Here is an 18,208-nt window from a genome sequence, read left to right on the forward strand (position 1 = left end):
GTTCTTCCACAGAGCAGGGCATCCTGAAGGCGGAGGTTGGTAAGACAGAAGTTGTGGTACATATTGGTACCAACATCACAGGAAAAGCAAGGGATGAGGCCTTGCAACAAGAGTTCAGAAAGCTAGGCAGCAGACTGAAGAACAGGACCTCAAAGGTGTAATCTCAGGATTACTGCTAGTGCCACAGGCTAGCAAGCACAGAAAGAGGAGAATAAAGTAGATGAATGCGTGATTCAAGAATTGGTGCAGTACGGAAGGTTTTAGATTCCTGGACCACTGGGACCTTTTCTGAGAAAGGTTCGAACTCTACAAGCACGGTGGTCTGCATCTGATCTAGAATGGGACTAACATCCTTGTAGGAGGTTTGCTAGTGCAGTTGGGAGGAATTTAAACTCATTTAGTGAAGCAGAAGTCATGGTGCATTTGTTCAAGAGAAAGAGAGCTTAAATGGAGTTCAACATGTGTCTCTAGGGAAAAAGTAAATTGAGAGCAGATATGAAGACAATTCACTGAAGGGTGTAAAAACAATAACAGGATAAGTTCAGGGCATTCTGCTATAACACGATGGTTCATCCCTCTGCAATCTTGTGCTACAGAAAGCTGCTATAGCAAATTGCTGTACCTGTTCAATAGAAAGTTCACATCATCCAAACAACATCCACAATTCGCCAATCACATTATAGTCAATTTGCGTTGACAAAACACGCGTTATACTGGGGGAACACACATGTTAGGGATATTCAACTATCCAAATATTAATTGGAATAATCATAGTATGAAGAGTCAAGAGGAGGTGGATTTCTTGGAAATACACAGGTCAGTATTTTATATCAACATGCAGATGGCTCTTCAAGAGATGGAATAACGCTGGACTTAGTTTTAGGGAATGAAGCTGACAGGGGGTCAAAGTGACAATGGATCAGCATTTCCATGACACCATGCACTTTGAGTTTTGCTGTGGAAAAGGTGAAAAATGGGGCTCCGAGAGAAGGATTTTGGATTGGTTTAAGGTAGACCGTATTAAAATAAGGCAGGATGTGGCCAAATCGAGGAAGGAGGTGATGGCCTAGTGGTATTATTGTCAGACTATTAATCCATAACTTTAGTAGGCTCTGGAGACCATGACAGATGGTGGAATTTGAATTCAATTTTAAAAATACCTGGAATTAAGAATCTTCTGATGACAATGAATTCATTGTCGATTGTCAGGAAACCCATCGGGTTTACTAATGTCCTTCATCCTCAACTGGTCTAGCCTACATATAACTCCAAACCCACAACAATGTGATTGGTTTTCACTTGCCATCTGAGATAGCCTAGTAAGCTAGTTATACCAATTGCTAGAAAGTCTCACAGAACTGAAACCAGATGGATCCCCTGGCATCGACCTCGGCATCAGAAAAGACAACGACAGAAACAGTCCTGCAAAGATATCCTTACTAATGTCAAAATTGGGAGAGATGTGTCACAGATTAGTCAAGCAATAGCCTGACATAGTCATACTCACAGAGTCATGCCTTTCAGACAATGTCCCAGACACCACCATCCTTGGATGTGTCCTGTCCCACTGGCAGGTCAGACCCAGAGGTGGTAGCACAGTGGTAAACAGTCAGAAGGGAGTTGGCCCAGGAGTGTTCCAACATATATTCTGGATCCCATGAAGTCTCATGGCTTCAGGTTAAACATGGACTTGGAAATGTCTACTCTAGCAACTCAAGACTGGGCATACATGAGGCACTGTGGGCCAACAGTAGCAGAACTGTAGTCCAGCACAATCTGCATCCTCATGGCCCAGCATATCCCCACTCAACCATTATCTTCAAGCCAGTAGATCAACCCTTGTTCAATGGAGAATGCAGGAGGGCATAGAATAAAGAACAAAACAGCACAGGACCAGGTCCTTAGGCCTGCCAATCTTGTGCTGACATATTTTGTCCTTCCATACTAAAACTCTCGCCTACATGATCTATATCCCTCTATTTCCTTCCTATTCATGTACTTGTCCAGGTGTTACTTGAATGCTGCTATAGTGTCTGCTTCCACCACCTCCTCTGACAACACTTTCCAGACATTCACCATCCTTTTGTATGAAAAACTTGCCTTGCATATCTCTTTTAAACTTCGTCCCGCCCTTGCACCTTGAATTTGTATCCCCTAGTAATTGACCCCTCCACCCTGGGAAAACACCTCATACGTTCCACTCTATGCCATTCAAAATCTTATAAACTTCTATCAGGTTGCCCATCAACTTCCTGCAATCCAGTGAAAACAAACCCAGTCTATACAACCTTTCTTCATAGTTACAATCCCCCATACTAGGCAACATCCTAGTAAACCTTTTCTGTACCTTCTCCAAAGAATTCACATCCTTCTGGTAGTGTGGTGACCAGAATTGTACACAAGTATGGCCTAACTAAAGTTCTATAAAGCTTCAGCATAACTTGGAGGAGAAAGTGAGGACTGCAGATGCTGGAGATCAGAGCTGAAAATGTGTTGCTGGAAAAGCGCAGCAGGTCAGGCAGCATTCCTGAAGAAAGGCTTATGCCCGAAACGTCGATTCTCCAGCTCCTTGGATGCCGCCTGACCTGCTGCGCTTTTCCAGCAACACATTTTCAGTTCAGCATAACTTACCTAACCTTATACTCAATGCCAGAGGCCTTTTTTACTACCTTATCGCTGCCATCTTCAGTGTTCTGTTGCCCTGCTTACCCAGATCTCCCTGCATATCAATACTAAGGGTTCTTATCTTCAATGTATAATTTTCACTTGTACTTGACCTTCCAAAAATGGATCACCTTACACTTGTCTGAATTAAATTCCATCTGCCAGTTTTCTGCCCGTGCCTCGAACTGATCTATATCCTGTTGTACCCTCTGGCAAATCTCCTCACTATCTGCAACCCTACCGATCTTTGTATCATCCGCAAACTTACAAATTAGACCAGCTAGTTTTCCTCCAAATCATTTACGTAGTTCACTTACAGCAGAGGTCTCAGCACTGATCCCTGTGCTACATCACTCGTCATAATGCTCCATTCCAAAAAGTATCTTTCCACTACTACCCTCTATTTCCTATGGAGCAGCTCCCAGGCATACCTGAAGATTAGGTGTCAACCTGGTGAAGCTGCCAAACAGCACCACTTACATGCCAAGTGATAAACAGAATTAAACGATCCCACAACCAGCAGGTAAAATCTAAGCTCTGCAGTCCTGTCATGAATGGTGGTGGACAATTAAACAACTCACTGGAGGAGGCGACTCCGCAAATATCCCCAACGTTAATATGAAACAGCCTTGCACATCATTGCAAAAGATAAGGCTTTGTAGCAATCTTCAGCCAGAAGTGCCACGCGGACTATCCATCTTGACCGTCTACAGATACAGTCTGTTCTGTTATAATGCGGTAGTTCCGTCCTCATGCTCATAAGAAAATAGTGTAATAGCAGCAACCATTAAAGTTAAGGGGGTGGGAGAATGGAATCACATTATAACCAATACACGCTTTAAAACTCTGTGCTTTAGAAACAATGTCCCCCAATAGCAAACTCACATTAAAGAAACTCGCTTATAGCAGAATGGTCTGTACCAGGCTTTAGCCAATTCGATTCACTCGTGTGGTACCAAGAAATGGTTGATAAATTGATTCTGAAAAGACTACAGGCCCTGATACCATTCCAGCAATAGTATTGAAGGCTTGTGTTCCAGAAATTGCTGCTCCCCTAGCCAAGCTATTCCAGCACAGTCGTAAAACTGGTATCTATCCGGCAAAGTGGAAAATTGTCCTGCACATAAAAGCAGGACAAATCCAACCAAGCTAATTATTGCCCCATCAGTCTACTCTCTATATTCAACACATGCTCAGCAGATTGCTCACTGATGCCCAATTTGGGTTTCACCAGAGCCACTCAAATTCTGATCTCATTACAGCCCAGGTTCAAACATGGATTAGATTAGATTGCTTACAGTGTGGAAACAGGCCCTTCGGCCCAACAAGTCCACACCGCCCCGCCGAAGCGCAACCCACCTATACCCCTACATTTACCCCTTACCTAACACTATGTGCCATTTAACATGGCCAATTCACCTAACCTGCACATCTTTGGACTGTGGGAGGAAACCGGAGCACCCGGAGGAAACCCACGCAGACACGGGGAGAACGTGCAAACTCCACACAGTCAGTCACCTGAGCTGATAAATGAGCTGACATGAGATAAGAGTGACAGCCCTTAACATCACTGCTGCATTGACAGTGTAGCAGCAAGGAGCCCCAGAAAAACTCAAATCAATGCGTGCTAATATGTTGCAAACTCTCCGGTAGTTGGAACATAGGGAGATGCTTGTTAGAAGTCAGTCATTTGAGCTCCTCAGGGTAGTGTTGTTGGGCCAATCATCTTCATTAATAGTCACCGGGTAGTCTATAGTTGGGGGGGGGGGGGGGGAACAGATAGGAGGTTCTGTGGGAATGAGAGAGACTCATGGTTGGTGTGTTGACTCCCAGGTGCCATGGTCAGTGAAGTCTCAGATTGTGTTTTCAGGATAATTAAGTGGAAGGGGGAGTAGCCCTAAGTCTTGGTCTACATGGGCACCAACGACATAGGTAGGAAAAGGGATAGGAATGTAAGTCAAGGAGCTAGGGTGGAAGCTTAGAGCTAGAACAAACAGCTTTGTGGTTTGTTACCTGTGCCAACGAGGCAAGGAATAAGGAGAAAGAGCAGTTGAATACGTGGCCACAGAGATGGTGCAGGAGTGAGGGATTCAGATACCTGCTCATTCCGGGGTAGGGGGGACCTCTACAGACCAGTGGGGCACCAATATCCTTGGTGGGGGGGGGGGAACCTTCACCAAAGCTCCAGTGTTCAGGAAGCCGAGAGTAGTGAAGTCATAAGTAACGTTTCAAGGTTGCAAGACTGTACCAACAGACAGGAAGGTGGTTTGAAGTATGTCTACTTCAATGCCAAGTGCATCGGAATAAGGTGGTTGAACTTGCAGCATGGTTTGGTACCTGGGACTTCGATGTTGTAGCCATTTCAGAGACATGGATAGAGAAGGGACTGAAATGGCTGTTGCAGGTTCTGGGGTTTAGCTATTTCAGTAAGAACAGAGAAGGTGGTAGAAGAGAAGGAGGCGTGGCATTGTTAGTCAAAGACAATATTACGGTGGCAGAAGGGACGTTTGATGAGGATTCATCTTCTGAGGTAGCATGAGCTGAGGTTAAAGACAGGAAAGGAGAAGTCACCCTGTTGGGAATTTTCTATAGGACTCCAAATAGTTCCAGAGATGTAGAGGAAAGGATAGCAAAGATGATTCTGGATAGGAATGAGAGTAACAGGGTAGTTGTTATGGGGATCTTTAATTTTCCAAATATTGACTGGAAATACTGTGGTTTGAGTACTTTAGTCAGTTTTTGTCCAATGTGTGCAGGAGGGTTTCCTGACACAGTATGTAGACAGGCCAACAAGAGGTGAGGCCACATCGGGTTTGGTACTGGATAATGACCCAGGTCAGGTGTTAGATTTGGAAGTAGGTCAGCACTTTGGTGACAGCGACCACAATTCAGTTATGTTTACTTTAGTGATGGAAAGGGAGAGGTATATACTGCAGGACAAGAGTTATAGCTGGGGAAAGGCAATTATGATGCAATTAGGCAAGACTTAAGATGCATAGAATGGGAAAGAAGATTGCAATTAAAACGTGGAGATTGTACAAGGAACAGCTACTGCGTGTCCTTGATAAATATGTATCTGTCAGGCAAGGGTGAAGTGGTCGAGCAAGGGAACCATGATTTACTAAAGACGTTGCATCTCTTGTCAAGAGGAAGAAGGAGGCTTATGTTTGGACGAGACACAAAGGCTCAGTTAGGGCACTTGAGAGTTGCAAGTTAGCCAGGGAGGACCTAAAGAGAGAGCTAAGAAGAGCCAGGAGGGACATGAGAAGTCGTTGGCAGGTAGGATCAAGGAAAACCTTAAAGCTTTCTCTAGGTATGTCAGGAATAAAACAATGCCTGTCAAGTACAATAATGGGAGGTTATGCATGGAATCTGAGGAAATAGGAGAGGCGCGAACTGAATACTTTTCATCAGTATTCACACTGAAAAAAGACAACGCCGTCGAGGAGAATACGGAGATGCAGGCTTTTAGACTAGACAAGATTGAGGTTTATAATGAGGAGGTGTTAGCAATTCTGGAAACTCCCCTGGGCTGGATGGAATTCATCCTAGGATTCTCTGGGAAGCCAGAGAGGAGATTGTACAACCTTTGGCTTTGATCTTAATGTCGTCGTTGTCTACAGAATAGTGCCAGAAGACTGGAGGATAGCAAATGACCCCTTGTTCAAGAAGGGGAGTAGAGACAACCGTTGTAATTATAGACCAATGAGCCTTACTTCAATGGTGGGTAAAGTGTTGGGATTTATAATCATGTAGAGAAGAATAAGTTGATTAGGGATAGTTTTGCGAAGGGTAGATTGTGCCTCGCAAACCTTATTGATCTCTTTGAGAAAGTGACCAAACAGATGGATGAGGTTAAAGTGGTTGATGTGACGTACAGAGGAACCTAGATTATCTGGCATTTGATTATCCGAATATCGAATTATTGGCAAGATCATAAGGTCCCGATGCTTGGCTAAACTACGTTATCCAGAGTCGATTAACCAAACAAAATACTCCCCACCCGTGTCTTTTGGATAATCAAGGTTCCTCTGTATATGGATTTCAGTAAAGTGTTTGATAAGATTCCCCAAGGTAGCCTATTGCACAAAATATGGAGTAATGGGATTGAGGGCGATTTAGCAGTTTGGATCAGAAATTGGCTAGCTCAAAGAGAAAGGATGATGGTTGATGGGGAAATCATCCTGGAGTTCAGGTGCTGCAAGGATCTGTTTTGGGGCTAGTGCTGTTTGTCATTTTTATAAATGATCTGGATGAGGCATAGAAGGATGGGTTAGTAAATTTGCAGATGACATGAAGGTCGGTGGAGTTGTGGACAGTGCTAAAGGATATTTCAGGTTACAGAAGGACATAGATAAGCTGTAGAGCTGGGCTGATGGGATTGAGTTTCAAAGCCGTGAAGTCATGTTGGAGTTGTACAACACTGTACAACTCTGGTGCAGCTGCACTTGGGGGTACTGCATACAGTTCTGGTTACTACGTCCCAGCAAGGACGTGGAAACATTGGAAAGGATACAGAGGAGATCTACCAGAATGTTGCCTGGTATGGACGGAAGGTCTTATGAGGAAAGGCTGAGAGACTTGAGGCTGTTTTCGTTAGAGAGAAGGTTAAGAGTTGACTTTATAGAGACATACAAGATGATCAGAGGATTAGAGAGAGTGGACAGCGACAGCCTTTTTCCTCAGATGGTGATGGCTAGCACGACAGACATAGTTTTAAATTGAGCGGTAATAGATATAGGACAGATGTCAGAGGTAAGTTCTTTACTCAGAGAAGAGTAAGGGGTGTGGAACACTCTGCCTGCAACTATAGTAGACTCACCAACTTTAAGAGCATTTAAATGGTCTTTGGATAAACTTATGGATGATAATGGAATGGTGTAGGATAGATGAACATCAGATTGGCCCTCGATGATGCGCCGATCTGTGAAACTGCGCCGTAATATTCTATGTTTTTTCCTCAATGGCCTTCTTTCCATCTTAACATTAGAAGTGGGAATGTTTGCTAAGGATTGCACAATGTCCAGCACCATTCGCGACTCCTCAGATATTAAAGTAGTCCATCTTCAAATGCAACATCTGGACAATATCCAGGCCTGGGCTGACAAATGGCAAGCAACATTTGCACTACAGCAATGCCAGGCTATGACCATCGCCAATAAGAAACAAACAATCTAACTACTGCCCCTTGACATTCAATAGTGTTACCATGACTGAATTCCCCACTATCAACATCCCGGGGGTTATCATTGAACTGGATTCACAACATAAACACAGTAGTGAAAAGAGCAGGTCAGAGACAAAGAATACTACAGCAAGTAACTCATCAGCTGACTCCCCAAAGCCTGTCCACTATCTACAAAGCACAGTCAAGAGTGTGATGGAATATTCTCCACTTGAGTGGATGAGTGCAGCTCCGATAACACTCAAGAAGCTTGACACCATCCAAGATTAAACAGCCACATTTGATTGGCACACACCCATAAGCATTCTCTCCCTCCACCACTGACACGCAGTTTCAGCACTGTGTACTAAGATGCACTCAGAAATTCATTGCAGATCTTCCAACAGCACCCTTCCAAACCCACGACCACTCCCAGCTAGAAGGACAAGGGTAGAAGATAAATGGGAACATCATCTTCAAGTACTCCTTCAAGACAATGACATTCCTGACTTGGAAATATATCGCCACACTTTCACTGCCGTTGAGTCAAAAATCCTGGAATTCCTAGCCTAAATGGTCAGCTACCACACAGCAGGTAATGGCAGCAATTCAAGAAGGAAGCTTATCACCACCTTCTCAAGGGCATCTAAGGACGGGTAATAAATGTTGGCCAGCCAGCAATGTCCACATTCCACAGATGATTGAAACAACGTGATTTAGGATAAGCTACTTCAGAATACATCTACAGCAGAACAGCAGAGGGTGCTTAAAAAGATACAGGGAGTGGGGGACACAGCCCAACATGCTCCCTTTATGATAAAATGTAGGAGCAACAAAACCCAGAGAACCCTGGGTTTCTAGGAATATTTGGCACTGGATAAAGTAGAGAGCACAATAGATGCAAAATAACAGAGGACCCAGAGAGTATAGGAAGTGCAGGGGGAATTTCAAGAAATCAATTAGGAGAGTGATAGGAAAACACTGACAGGTACAATTAAGAGAATCCCACAATATTCTATAATTATGTCAAAGGAAAGAGGCTAACCAGGGAAAGAATAGGGACTATTTGGAATCAACTGAGCAATCTGTTTGTGAACCCGGAAGATAGTGAAAGAGTGTTAAATGAGTACTTACATCTGTCTGTACTGGGGAGAATGCAAGTACAGAACTTGAGAAGATGGTTAACTGTGACAGCAGATCAGTATAAGAAATGAGCAGGCATTGGGGGTTCCAGCAGTTAGAAGTGGACAAACCAGTGCCCGTCCTAGTGTGAGTAGCAATAAGAGGACTTGATTAATGAGTGGTTGAGAAGTTGGTACAGGAGGCAAGAATTCTGAGTTTTAGATATTGGTACAGGGAGACAATCCTTTATCCAAAATCCCGAAATCCAAAAAGCTCCAAAGTGTTTTTTGTGAAGTTTTTTCCTCACTAACAAGGTTGTAGTTAACCCAACTCCACTTGACCCATGTCACACTGGGGGTGTGGCCTAGCACTGGGAGGCGTCAATGCTATCTCAGGGCCCATAGTATTCACAGGTGTTTCTGCTGTTCCGTCAGATTTTCAAAAATTTCACTGTTAAACTGTCACTTATTCCGAAATCCGAAAAAGTCCAAATTCTGAAACCAGCTGGTCCCGAGGGTTTTAAATAAACGATTGTGTACCTGTATCTCCTCTGGGGCAGAAATGACCTGTAAAAGAGGGATGAGTTACACATGAACTAGACAGCTTCCAATTTCCTGGTGGAGAAATTTGCAGAGCTCCTCAGGAGGGTTCAAACCAGTGAGGAAGCTGCAGGATGCAGAATCCTCAGCAGTACTGAGAAAAGAGGTTGCTTCAAAAGTTAAAGGGAGCAAGGTAATTAGACAAGGCAGTCAAGAGCAAGGCAGAGAACAAGGTAAGACTGAGGAATTAAACTGCATTTATTTCAGTGGAAGTGAGGCAGATTAATTCAGGGTATGGATGGGAACATGGGACTGCGATATCATAGTTATTACTGAAACATGACCAAGGGAGACAGGACTAACAGCTCAGTGTTCCAGGGTATAAATGTTATAGAAAGGATTGAAGGGAAGGCAAGAAAGAAGGGGCAGTGGAGTTTTTGATTCGGGAAAATATCACACAATACTTAGGATATTCAAGTGAAGCCATAGGCAGAACTGAGAAATAAGAAGGGAGTCTGATGGGATTGCAATATAGACCTCATCCAATAGTCAGTGGAAAATTGAGGAGCAAACATGTCTGGATATTTCAGATATCCGAAAGAGTTTTCACAGTAGAGGATTTTAACTTTCCAAACATAGACTGGATTGTCGTAGTGTTAGGGGCTTGGATGGGAGCAATCTATTAAGTGTGTATAAAAACATTTTCTTTATCAATATGCAGTTGAGCCGACTCGAGAAGAAGCAAAACGCTACCTTCTCTTGTGAAATAAGACAGGGCAAGTGACTGAGGTGTTAGTGGGGGAACACTTTGAGACCAGTGACTATAATTGTATTAGTTTTAAAATAGCTGAGGAAAAGGATAGACCTTGTATAGGGCCAAAAGGGGATTCGAGAAAGCTTTGGCAGATGGAAGATGACATGGAAGCTAGGGAACTTGGGGGTAGTTAGAACTACTACAGTGGAAACAGGCCCTTCGGCCCAACAAGTCCACATCAACCCTCCGAATCCCAGCCAAACCCATTTCCCATTACTGTACATTTACCCCTCAATAATGCACCTAACCTACATATCCTTGAACACTATGGACAATTTAGTAGGGCCATTTCACCTAAGCTGCACATTGAGTCAGAGAGATGTACAGCATGGAAACAAACCCTTCGGTCCAACTCATCCATGCTAACCAGATATCACAACCCAATCTAGTCCCACCTGCCAGCACCAAGCCCATATCCCTCCAAACCCTTCCTATTCATATACCCAGCCAAATGCCTTTTAAATGTTGCAATTACACCAGCCTCCACCACTTCCTCTGGCAGCTGATTCCATACACATACCACCCTCTCCGTGAAAATGTTGCCCCTTTTATATCTTTCCCCTCTCACCCTAAACCTATGCCTTCTAGTTCTGGACTCCCCCAATATATACATGCCCCTCGTGATTTTATAAACATCTATAAGTTCACCCCTCAACCTCCGACGCTCCAGGGAAAACAGCCCCAGCTTGTTCAGCCTCTCCCTATAACTCAAATCCTCCAACCCTGGCAACATCCTTGGAAATCTTTTCTGAACCCTTTCAAGTTTTACGACATCTTTCCGATAGGAAGGAGGCCAGAATTGCATGCAATATTCCAACAGTGGCCTAACCAATGTCTTGTATAGCCACAATATGACCTCTCAACTCCTGTACTCTGACCAATAAAAGAAAGCATCCCAAACGCCTTCTTCACTATCCTATCTACCTGTGACTCCATTGCGGGAGGAAACCGAAGCACTCGGGGGAAACCCACGCAGACACGGGGAGAATTTGCAAACTCCACGGTGTTTCAGGGGCAGGGTGGCTCAGTGGTTTGCACTGCTGCCTCACAGCACCAGGGACCTGGGTCCGATTCCCGCCTGTCTGTGTGGAGTTTGCACATTCAGGGGCATGGTGGCACAGTGGTTAGCACTGCTGCCTCACAGCGCCAGAGACCCGGGTTCATTTCCCGCCTCAGGCGACTCTGTGTGTGGAGTTTGCACATTCTCCCCGTGTCTGCGTGGGTTTCCTCCGGGTGCTCCGGTTTCCTCCCACACTCCAAAGATGTGCAGGTCAGGTGAATTGGCCATGCTAAATTGCCCGTAGTGTTAAGTAAGGGGTAGATGTAGGGGTATGGGTGGGTTGCGCTTCGGTGGGGCGGTGTGGACTTGTTGGGCTGAAGGGCCTGTTTCCACACTGTAAGTAATCTAATCTAATCTAAATCTAATTCTCCCCGTGTCTGCGTGGGTTTCCTCCGGGTGCTCCAGTTTTATCCCACAAGCCAAAGACGTGTAGGTCAGGCGAATTGGCCATGCTAAATTGTTAGGTGCATTAGTTAGGAGTAAATATAGGATAGGGGAATGGGTTTGGGTGGGTTACTCTTTGGAGAGGCAGTGTGGACTTGTTAGGCCGAAGAGCCTGTTTCCACACTGTAGAAAATCTAATCCACACATACAGTCACCAGAGGCTGGTATCAAACTCGGGTCTCTGGCACTGTGAGGCAACAGTGCTAGCCAACTGAGCCACCATGCCGCCCCAAACATTAATAAAGTGATGTCTAAGAAAGAGTTCACATTACTGAAGAGGAAGTTCTCAATTTCTTAAAATGCATTAAGGTGGGTAAATCACCAGGACTTTATCAAGCGTATCCCAGGATGTTGTGGAAATCTAGGGAATAAATTGCAGGGATGCTAGCAGAGATATTTGTATCATCAACAGGCATGGGTGAGGTGCTTGTAAACTGTAGAGTCGCTAATGCTGTCCCTTTAAGAAAGATTATACTGTAGTAAGTCTAATTACCCCAAGTTTCCTAGCTTCCACGTCACCTTTCATCTACCAAAGCTTTCTCAAATTCCCTTTTTGCCCACCTGATTTTAATTTAAGAAAGGAAAAATCAGGGAACTATAAACCAATGAGCCTGATGTCAGTGGGAGCTAAGTTGTTGGATGCGATCCTGAGAGACATTATTTATGTGCATTTGGAGAGGCAAGGGCCGATCAGGAATATGCAGCGTGGCTTTGTGCATGATAAATCATATCTCAGAAACTTGACTGAGTTTCTTTGAGGCTATGACCAAGAGGATAGCCAAGCATAGAGCAGTAGACACTGTCTACGCGGACTTCAGCAAGGCCTTCAACTAGGCTCCGCATGATAGACTGGTTAGTAAGGTTAGATCACATGGGATCCAGGGAAATCTAGCCAATTGGATACAAAATTGCTTGACAGTACGAAACAGAGTGGTGGTACAGGGATGTTATTTGGACTGGAGGCCTGTGACTTGTGGTGCTCTGCAAGGATCAGTGTTTGTCATTCATATAAATGATTTGAATGAGAATATAAGAGGCATTGTTAGCGAATTTGAAGATGACACCAAAATTGGTGGTATAGTGGACAGTGGAGGTGGTTATCGAGGAATACAATGGGATCTTGATAAGCTGGGCCAATAGGCTGAGGAGTGGCAGATGGTGTTTAATTTAGATAACAAAGTGCACCACGTTGCACTTAAGACAAACCAGGGCAGAATTTACACAGTTAACGGAAGGGCCCTGGGTAGTGTTGTTCAGCAGACAGACCTAGGGGTGCAGGTACATAGCTCCTTGAAAATGGTGTCACAGATAGACAGAATGGTGGAGGCAGCTTTTGGCACGCCTCACGTCATTCGACAGACCATTGAGTGTAGGAGTTGGGACGTCATGTTGCAGCTGTATAGTACATTGGTGAGGCCACCTTTGGAGTATTGCATGCAGTTCTGGTCATCCTATAGGATGTTATTAAACTGGAAAGGGTGCAGAAAAGACTTACAAGGATGTTACTGGGACTGGACAGTTTGAGCTATGAGGAAGGGATGGATAGTCTGAGACTTTTTTCCCCTGGAGCATCGGAGGTTGAAGAGTGACCTTACTGAGGTTTATAAAATCATGAGGGGCACAGAAAAGGTGAATAGCAAAGGTCTTTTCCCTCAGGTAGGGGAGTCCAAACTGGAAGGCATAGGATTAAGATGAGAGAGCAAAGATTTAAAACAAACTCGAGGGGCAACTTTTTCCCCACAGAGGGTAGTGCGTATTTGGAATGCCAGAGAAAATGGTAGGGGTGGTACAATTCAACATTTAAAAAGACATTTGAGCAGGTTCATCAATAGGAAAGGTTGAAAGAAATATAACTATAAGGCAGGCAAATTGGACTAGCTTAATCTGGAAAATCTGACTGGCAAAGACGAGTTGGACCGAAGGGTCCCTGTTGTCTGACTATCTGGATAAATTGTTTCCTATGATGTTGTGTGTAATGAAACTGCTGCTTTAACAAAGTTATGATGCCCCTTTTTTTTTCAGAGAGGTTGTAAAAGACACAGACTCCGAAAAGTTTAAGTCAAAGGGTTTAGGGCCAGTTTGATTATAGCTAACGGATAAGGGAGTGGCTAGTTCTCCCAGCTCAGCTTTACTCTGGTTTGGTTTTTAGCAGTAGTGTTGTAAAAGCTGCTGAAATCATAGGAGGAGGTCCAGGCTGTTCCTACTCTCCCTCTGACATCTCTCTTGTTTGATTTTACCTTCTGTGCCAAGGGATGTTTATGGCACACCTTGTTGCAAATATTGGGAACAGCATGATTAAGTTGGGATAATTCGTTGGGTTTTCTGATAGGTTGTTATTCTATATTTAGTTCTCTTTAGTTTGTTTCATTTGGAAATCTTGTGAATAAATTGTTTTGTTTAAAACTAAGTGGTTTGACCAGCTGCATCTCTCCTGGAATACCCACTGTACACCTGCTTAAAACAACTAGCAAAGTTAGGGTCTGGGCATTTTTCTTGAAATGGTTTGAGAGGTCTGGCCTGGTCTATAATATATGGGAGATGAGAGGAGAAATTGGAGGGGCTTTGACCCAAATTTTTAAATCATCTCTGGCTATTGAGAAGTATTAATGTTTACAAGAAAATTGGTAGAGATGGACCGGAGGAATATAGACCAATGACTCTAGCATCAATGATACAGAAACTATTGGAGAAAATTATAAAGCAGAAAAGTACACTCCATTTAGTGAGATAAGCTTTGATCAGGGGTTGTCAGAAGGAGGTCATACCTAACGAATTTGGTGGAATTTTTCAAAGAGGTGTCCATGTGTGTAGATGAGAGTGGGAAAATTGATGTAGTGTGTATGGATTTCAGCATGGCCTGAAGGCCCCACATGGGAGAATGATAAAGAAGGTACATGGGATCCAGGGTAAATTGGCTTAGTAACAAGAGACAGAGGATGGTGGTAGAAGGCTGTTTGTGTGACTGATGGCTAGCTCCAGTGGCATACCATAGGGACCAGTGCCAGGTCGTTGATTATTTGTAGTATTCATAAATGATGTAAATGAGAATGTGAGAGGAATGATAAGTAAATTTGCAGATGACACAAAGTTGGGCTGGGTGGTTGAGAGTGAGGAGGAAAGTCTTAGGTTACAGGAGGATAACTTTTTATTTAATATACTTTTCTAAGCAATCTGTTCAAATCTATAAATCTCTGGAGCAGGTAGGACTTGAAACCTGGGTTACTCGTTTAAGGGGTAGGCACATTACCGCTGCACCACAAAAGGGTCCCATGATTACAGTAGGATATAAACAGATTAGTCAGATGGGCAGATTAGCAGCAGATGCAATTTAATCCTGATAAATGTGAGGTGATGCACTTTGGAAGAGGAAACAAGTCAGGGAGTATTCAAAAAATGGCAAGAGACTAGGAAGTTCAGAGGAACAGAGGCTTCTTGGGATGTTTGTCTACAATTCCCTGAAGGTGGCAGCACAGGTTAATAGCTTAAAAATGTGTTGCTGGAAAAGCGCAGTTTATGCCCGAAACGTCGACTCTCCTGTTCCTTTGATGCTGCCTGACCTGCTGCGCTTTTCCAGTAACACATTTTTAAGCTGTGATCTCCAGCATCTGCAGTCCTCACTTTCTCCTAGCACAGGTTAATAGGGCATCTGGGACACGTCTTTATTATAGAATCCCTACAGTGTGGAAACAGGCCATTTGGCCCAACAAGTCCACACTGACCCTCCGAAGAATAATGAACCCAGACCCATTCCCCAACCCTATTACTCTGCGTGTCCCCTGACTAATGCACCTAACTTATACATCCCTGAACACTATGGGCAATTTAGCATGGCCAATTCACCTATCCTACACATTTTTGGACTGTTGGAGGAAACCAGAGCATCCAGAGAAACCCACACAGACACAGGGAGAATGTGCAAACTTCACACACTGTACCCAATGCAGAATTGAACGCAGTGTCTGGCGCTGTGAGGCAGCAGTGCTAAACACTGAGCCACTGAGCCACCTCGCCACTTTAGTTGTCATGATACTCCCAACAAAATAAGGAACATGTTAAAAAGAATTCAGCAATTCAAGCGTGAATTGTGTCAAGACAGTTCTTCTCAGGTCCTCAACAAAACAGTGCCCAGAGACCAAAAAAAACTGTTCAACACACTGCAATAAGCTTCAGGAACAACAATTACATTTATGCAAGAAACCTTGTTTACCCATTACTGTATGGCACGAGTCATGAATTACCCTCTCCGAAATTGATTCCCTATACATGAAAATCCAAACTTTGAAGTCACAAGTTAAAAATTCTACTTTTCCTTACAGCCTTATCATTCAGACGAAATCACAAAACCTGAGAAGAAGCGTAACACTTCATCAGCAGCACGAGACCATGGAAGTCAATGGACATGGACAACAGAATCTTAATCCATTGTAATTGCCTGTAACACACAGATTTCTCCACAACAAAGCTGAGTCAAGCAGGGAGGAGATACAGAACTTTAGTTAGGCCACAGTTGGAATACTGAGTGTAGTTTTGGTCTCTGCGATTTTTGAGAAGATTCATAGCTAAGGTTGAGGTTCAGGTTGTAAGTTTGCTCACTGAGCCTGTAGATTTATTCCCAGATGTTTCATCATCATGCTAGATAACATCATCGGTGAGCCTCCAAGAAGTGCTGGCATTATGTTTCTTGGTCTGTTAAGGTGGGTGATATAATTTCCAGTTGTTTTTCTCGTAGGTTGGTACACGGGGTCCAAATTGATGTGTTTATTGATGGAGTTCTGGCTTGAATGCTGTGCATATTTTTGTTTAGCTTGTCCTACCATAGTGTGACTACCACATGGTAGAAGAACAACAACAGGTACCCAATAAGCAGTCTGCCAATTCTTAAACAACAAACCCAAATCAGAAGTAACCCAAACAAGAAGTCACAACATGCACAAAGACTCTAGCCACACTACTATATATCAAAGACATTTCGGAGACGACGACCAGACTATTCAGATCCCTTGGCATCATGGTAGCCCACAAACCTACCAACACACTGAAAACAACTACTGATAAACCTAAATGACCCTGAACTGACAACCAGCAAAACGAATGTCATGTACAAAAATACTCTGCAAGGACTATAACAAACACTACATCGGACAGACAGGCAGGAAACTAGCCGCCAGGATACATGGGGACCAACTAGCCACCAAAAGACATGACCAACTATCACTAGTATCCTCACACACAGGTGAAGAAGGACACCACATCGACTGGGACAACATATCCATCAGAGGACAGGCTAAACATGCACAGGAATTCCTAGAGACCTGGCATTCAAACCAGACCTCCATCAATAAACACGTCTTCCTGGATTCCTTTTACCGACCTCCGAGGAAAAGACCAGGAAATTATAATCACCCACCTTAACAGACCAATCCACATAAAGAGACAAAACAGCAGAGCTTGCTGATGATGTTACCTAGTATGGTGATGAAATGTCTGAAAACAAACCTACCAGTTCAACGAGCAAACTTACAACCTGAGTTTTGGTCTCTTGATTATAGGATGAAGATGATTGCATTGGAGGAGGTGCAACGAAGATTTCAGTTAGAACATTTCAGTTATGAGAGAAGCTGGATAGGCTCATATTGTTTTCTTTTACAGTTGAGATGAGTGCTTATAGAGGTATATTAAGATTGAGGGAAATGGACAGAGTGAATAGAAAGCAGCTCTTCCCTTAGTCGAAGAATCAATACCAAGGGGACATAACTTTCAAGTGGAAGGCAGTATGTTTAGGAGGATTTAAGAAAATTGTTTTTCACTTGAAAGGTGATGTGGGTCTGGAATGCATTGCCTGGGAGGGAAGTTGAGGCAGAAAATCTCAAGCTTAAAAAGTACTTGGATGAACACTTCAAAAGGTCATATTATTCAAGGTCGGGGGCTAGAATGGGAAAATGAGCCTACTATAGATAATACTGTATTCTATTTTTAGTCATTCTATTTATGGGCCAAAGGGCCTCTTTTGTCCTGTATGACTCAGTGAATGGATTTGTAACCACCATCAGCACAATAACTGTTACTCAAGCAGCCAAAGACAACGGTCTCAATACAATGTTAAAACGTGAGGCTAGCTCTTCCTCATATAGCAACAAGTAGCAAAGTTTTACCATTCCCTTGATGAGTGCCTATCGTGTCCCCGATATCTCCTTGGATGATGTCGTCGTTGGCGATCATGCCACCCATACTGGTGATTACGATGCCATTTATTTCGCTTCATTTCTGTAACTATCAAAAATATTCACATTAAGGCATCAAAACACACTGGGTAGTGTCAATATTCACCTCCAACCATAACAATTGTCCAATATTGCTTTCTATATAAGACAAATATTATCAAAGATCATTTCTTTAAAGAC

General features: G+C 43.6%; 1 protein-coding gene across 1 annotated transcript in view; it reads right to left on the reverse strand.

The window, feature by feature from the left end:
- The window catches only part of LOC140476598 (DDB1- and CUL4-associated factor 4-like), a 92,673-nt gene that overhangs the window by 74,324 nt on the left and 141 nt on the right, over positions 1–18,208 (reverse strand). Inside the window, exon 2 of the mRNA XM_072569435.1 lies at positions 17,960–18,077. Within this exon, the coding sequence (XP_072425536.1) occupies positions 17,960–18,069 (110 nt within the window). The 5' untranslated portion in view covers positions 18,070–18,077. The remainder of the gene's footprint in view (positions 1–17,959; positions 18,078–18,208) is intronic.

This window comes from Chiloscyllium punctatum, chromosome 4 (genome assembly GCF_047496795.1).
Source record: "Chiloscyllium punctatum isolate Juve2018m chromosome 4, sChiPun1.3, whole genome shotgun sequence".
Classification (NCBI taxonomy): domain Eukaryota; kingdom Metazoa; phylum Chordata; class Chondrichthyes; order Orectolobiformes; family Hemiscylliidae; genus Chiloscyllium; species Chiloscyllium punctatum.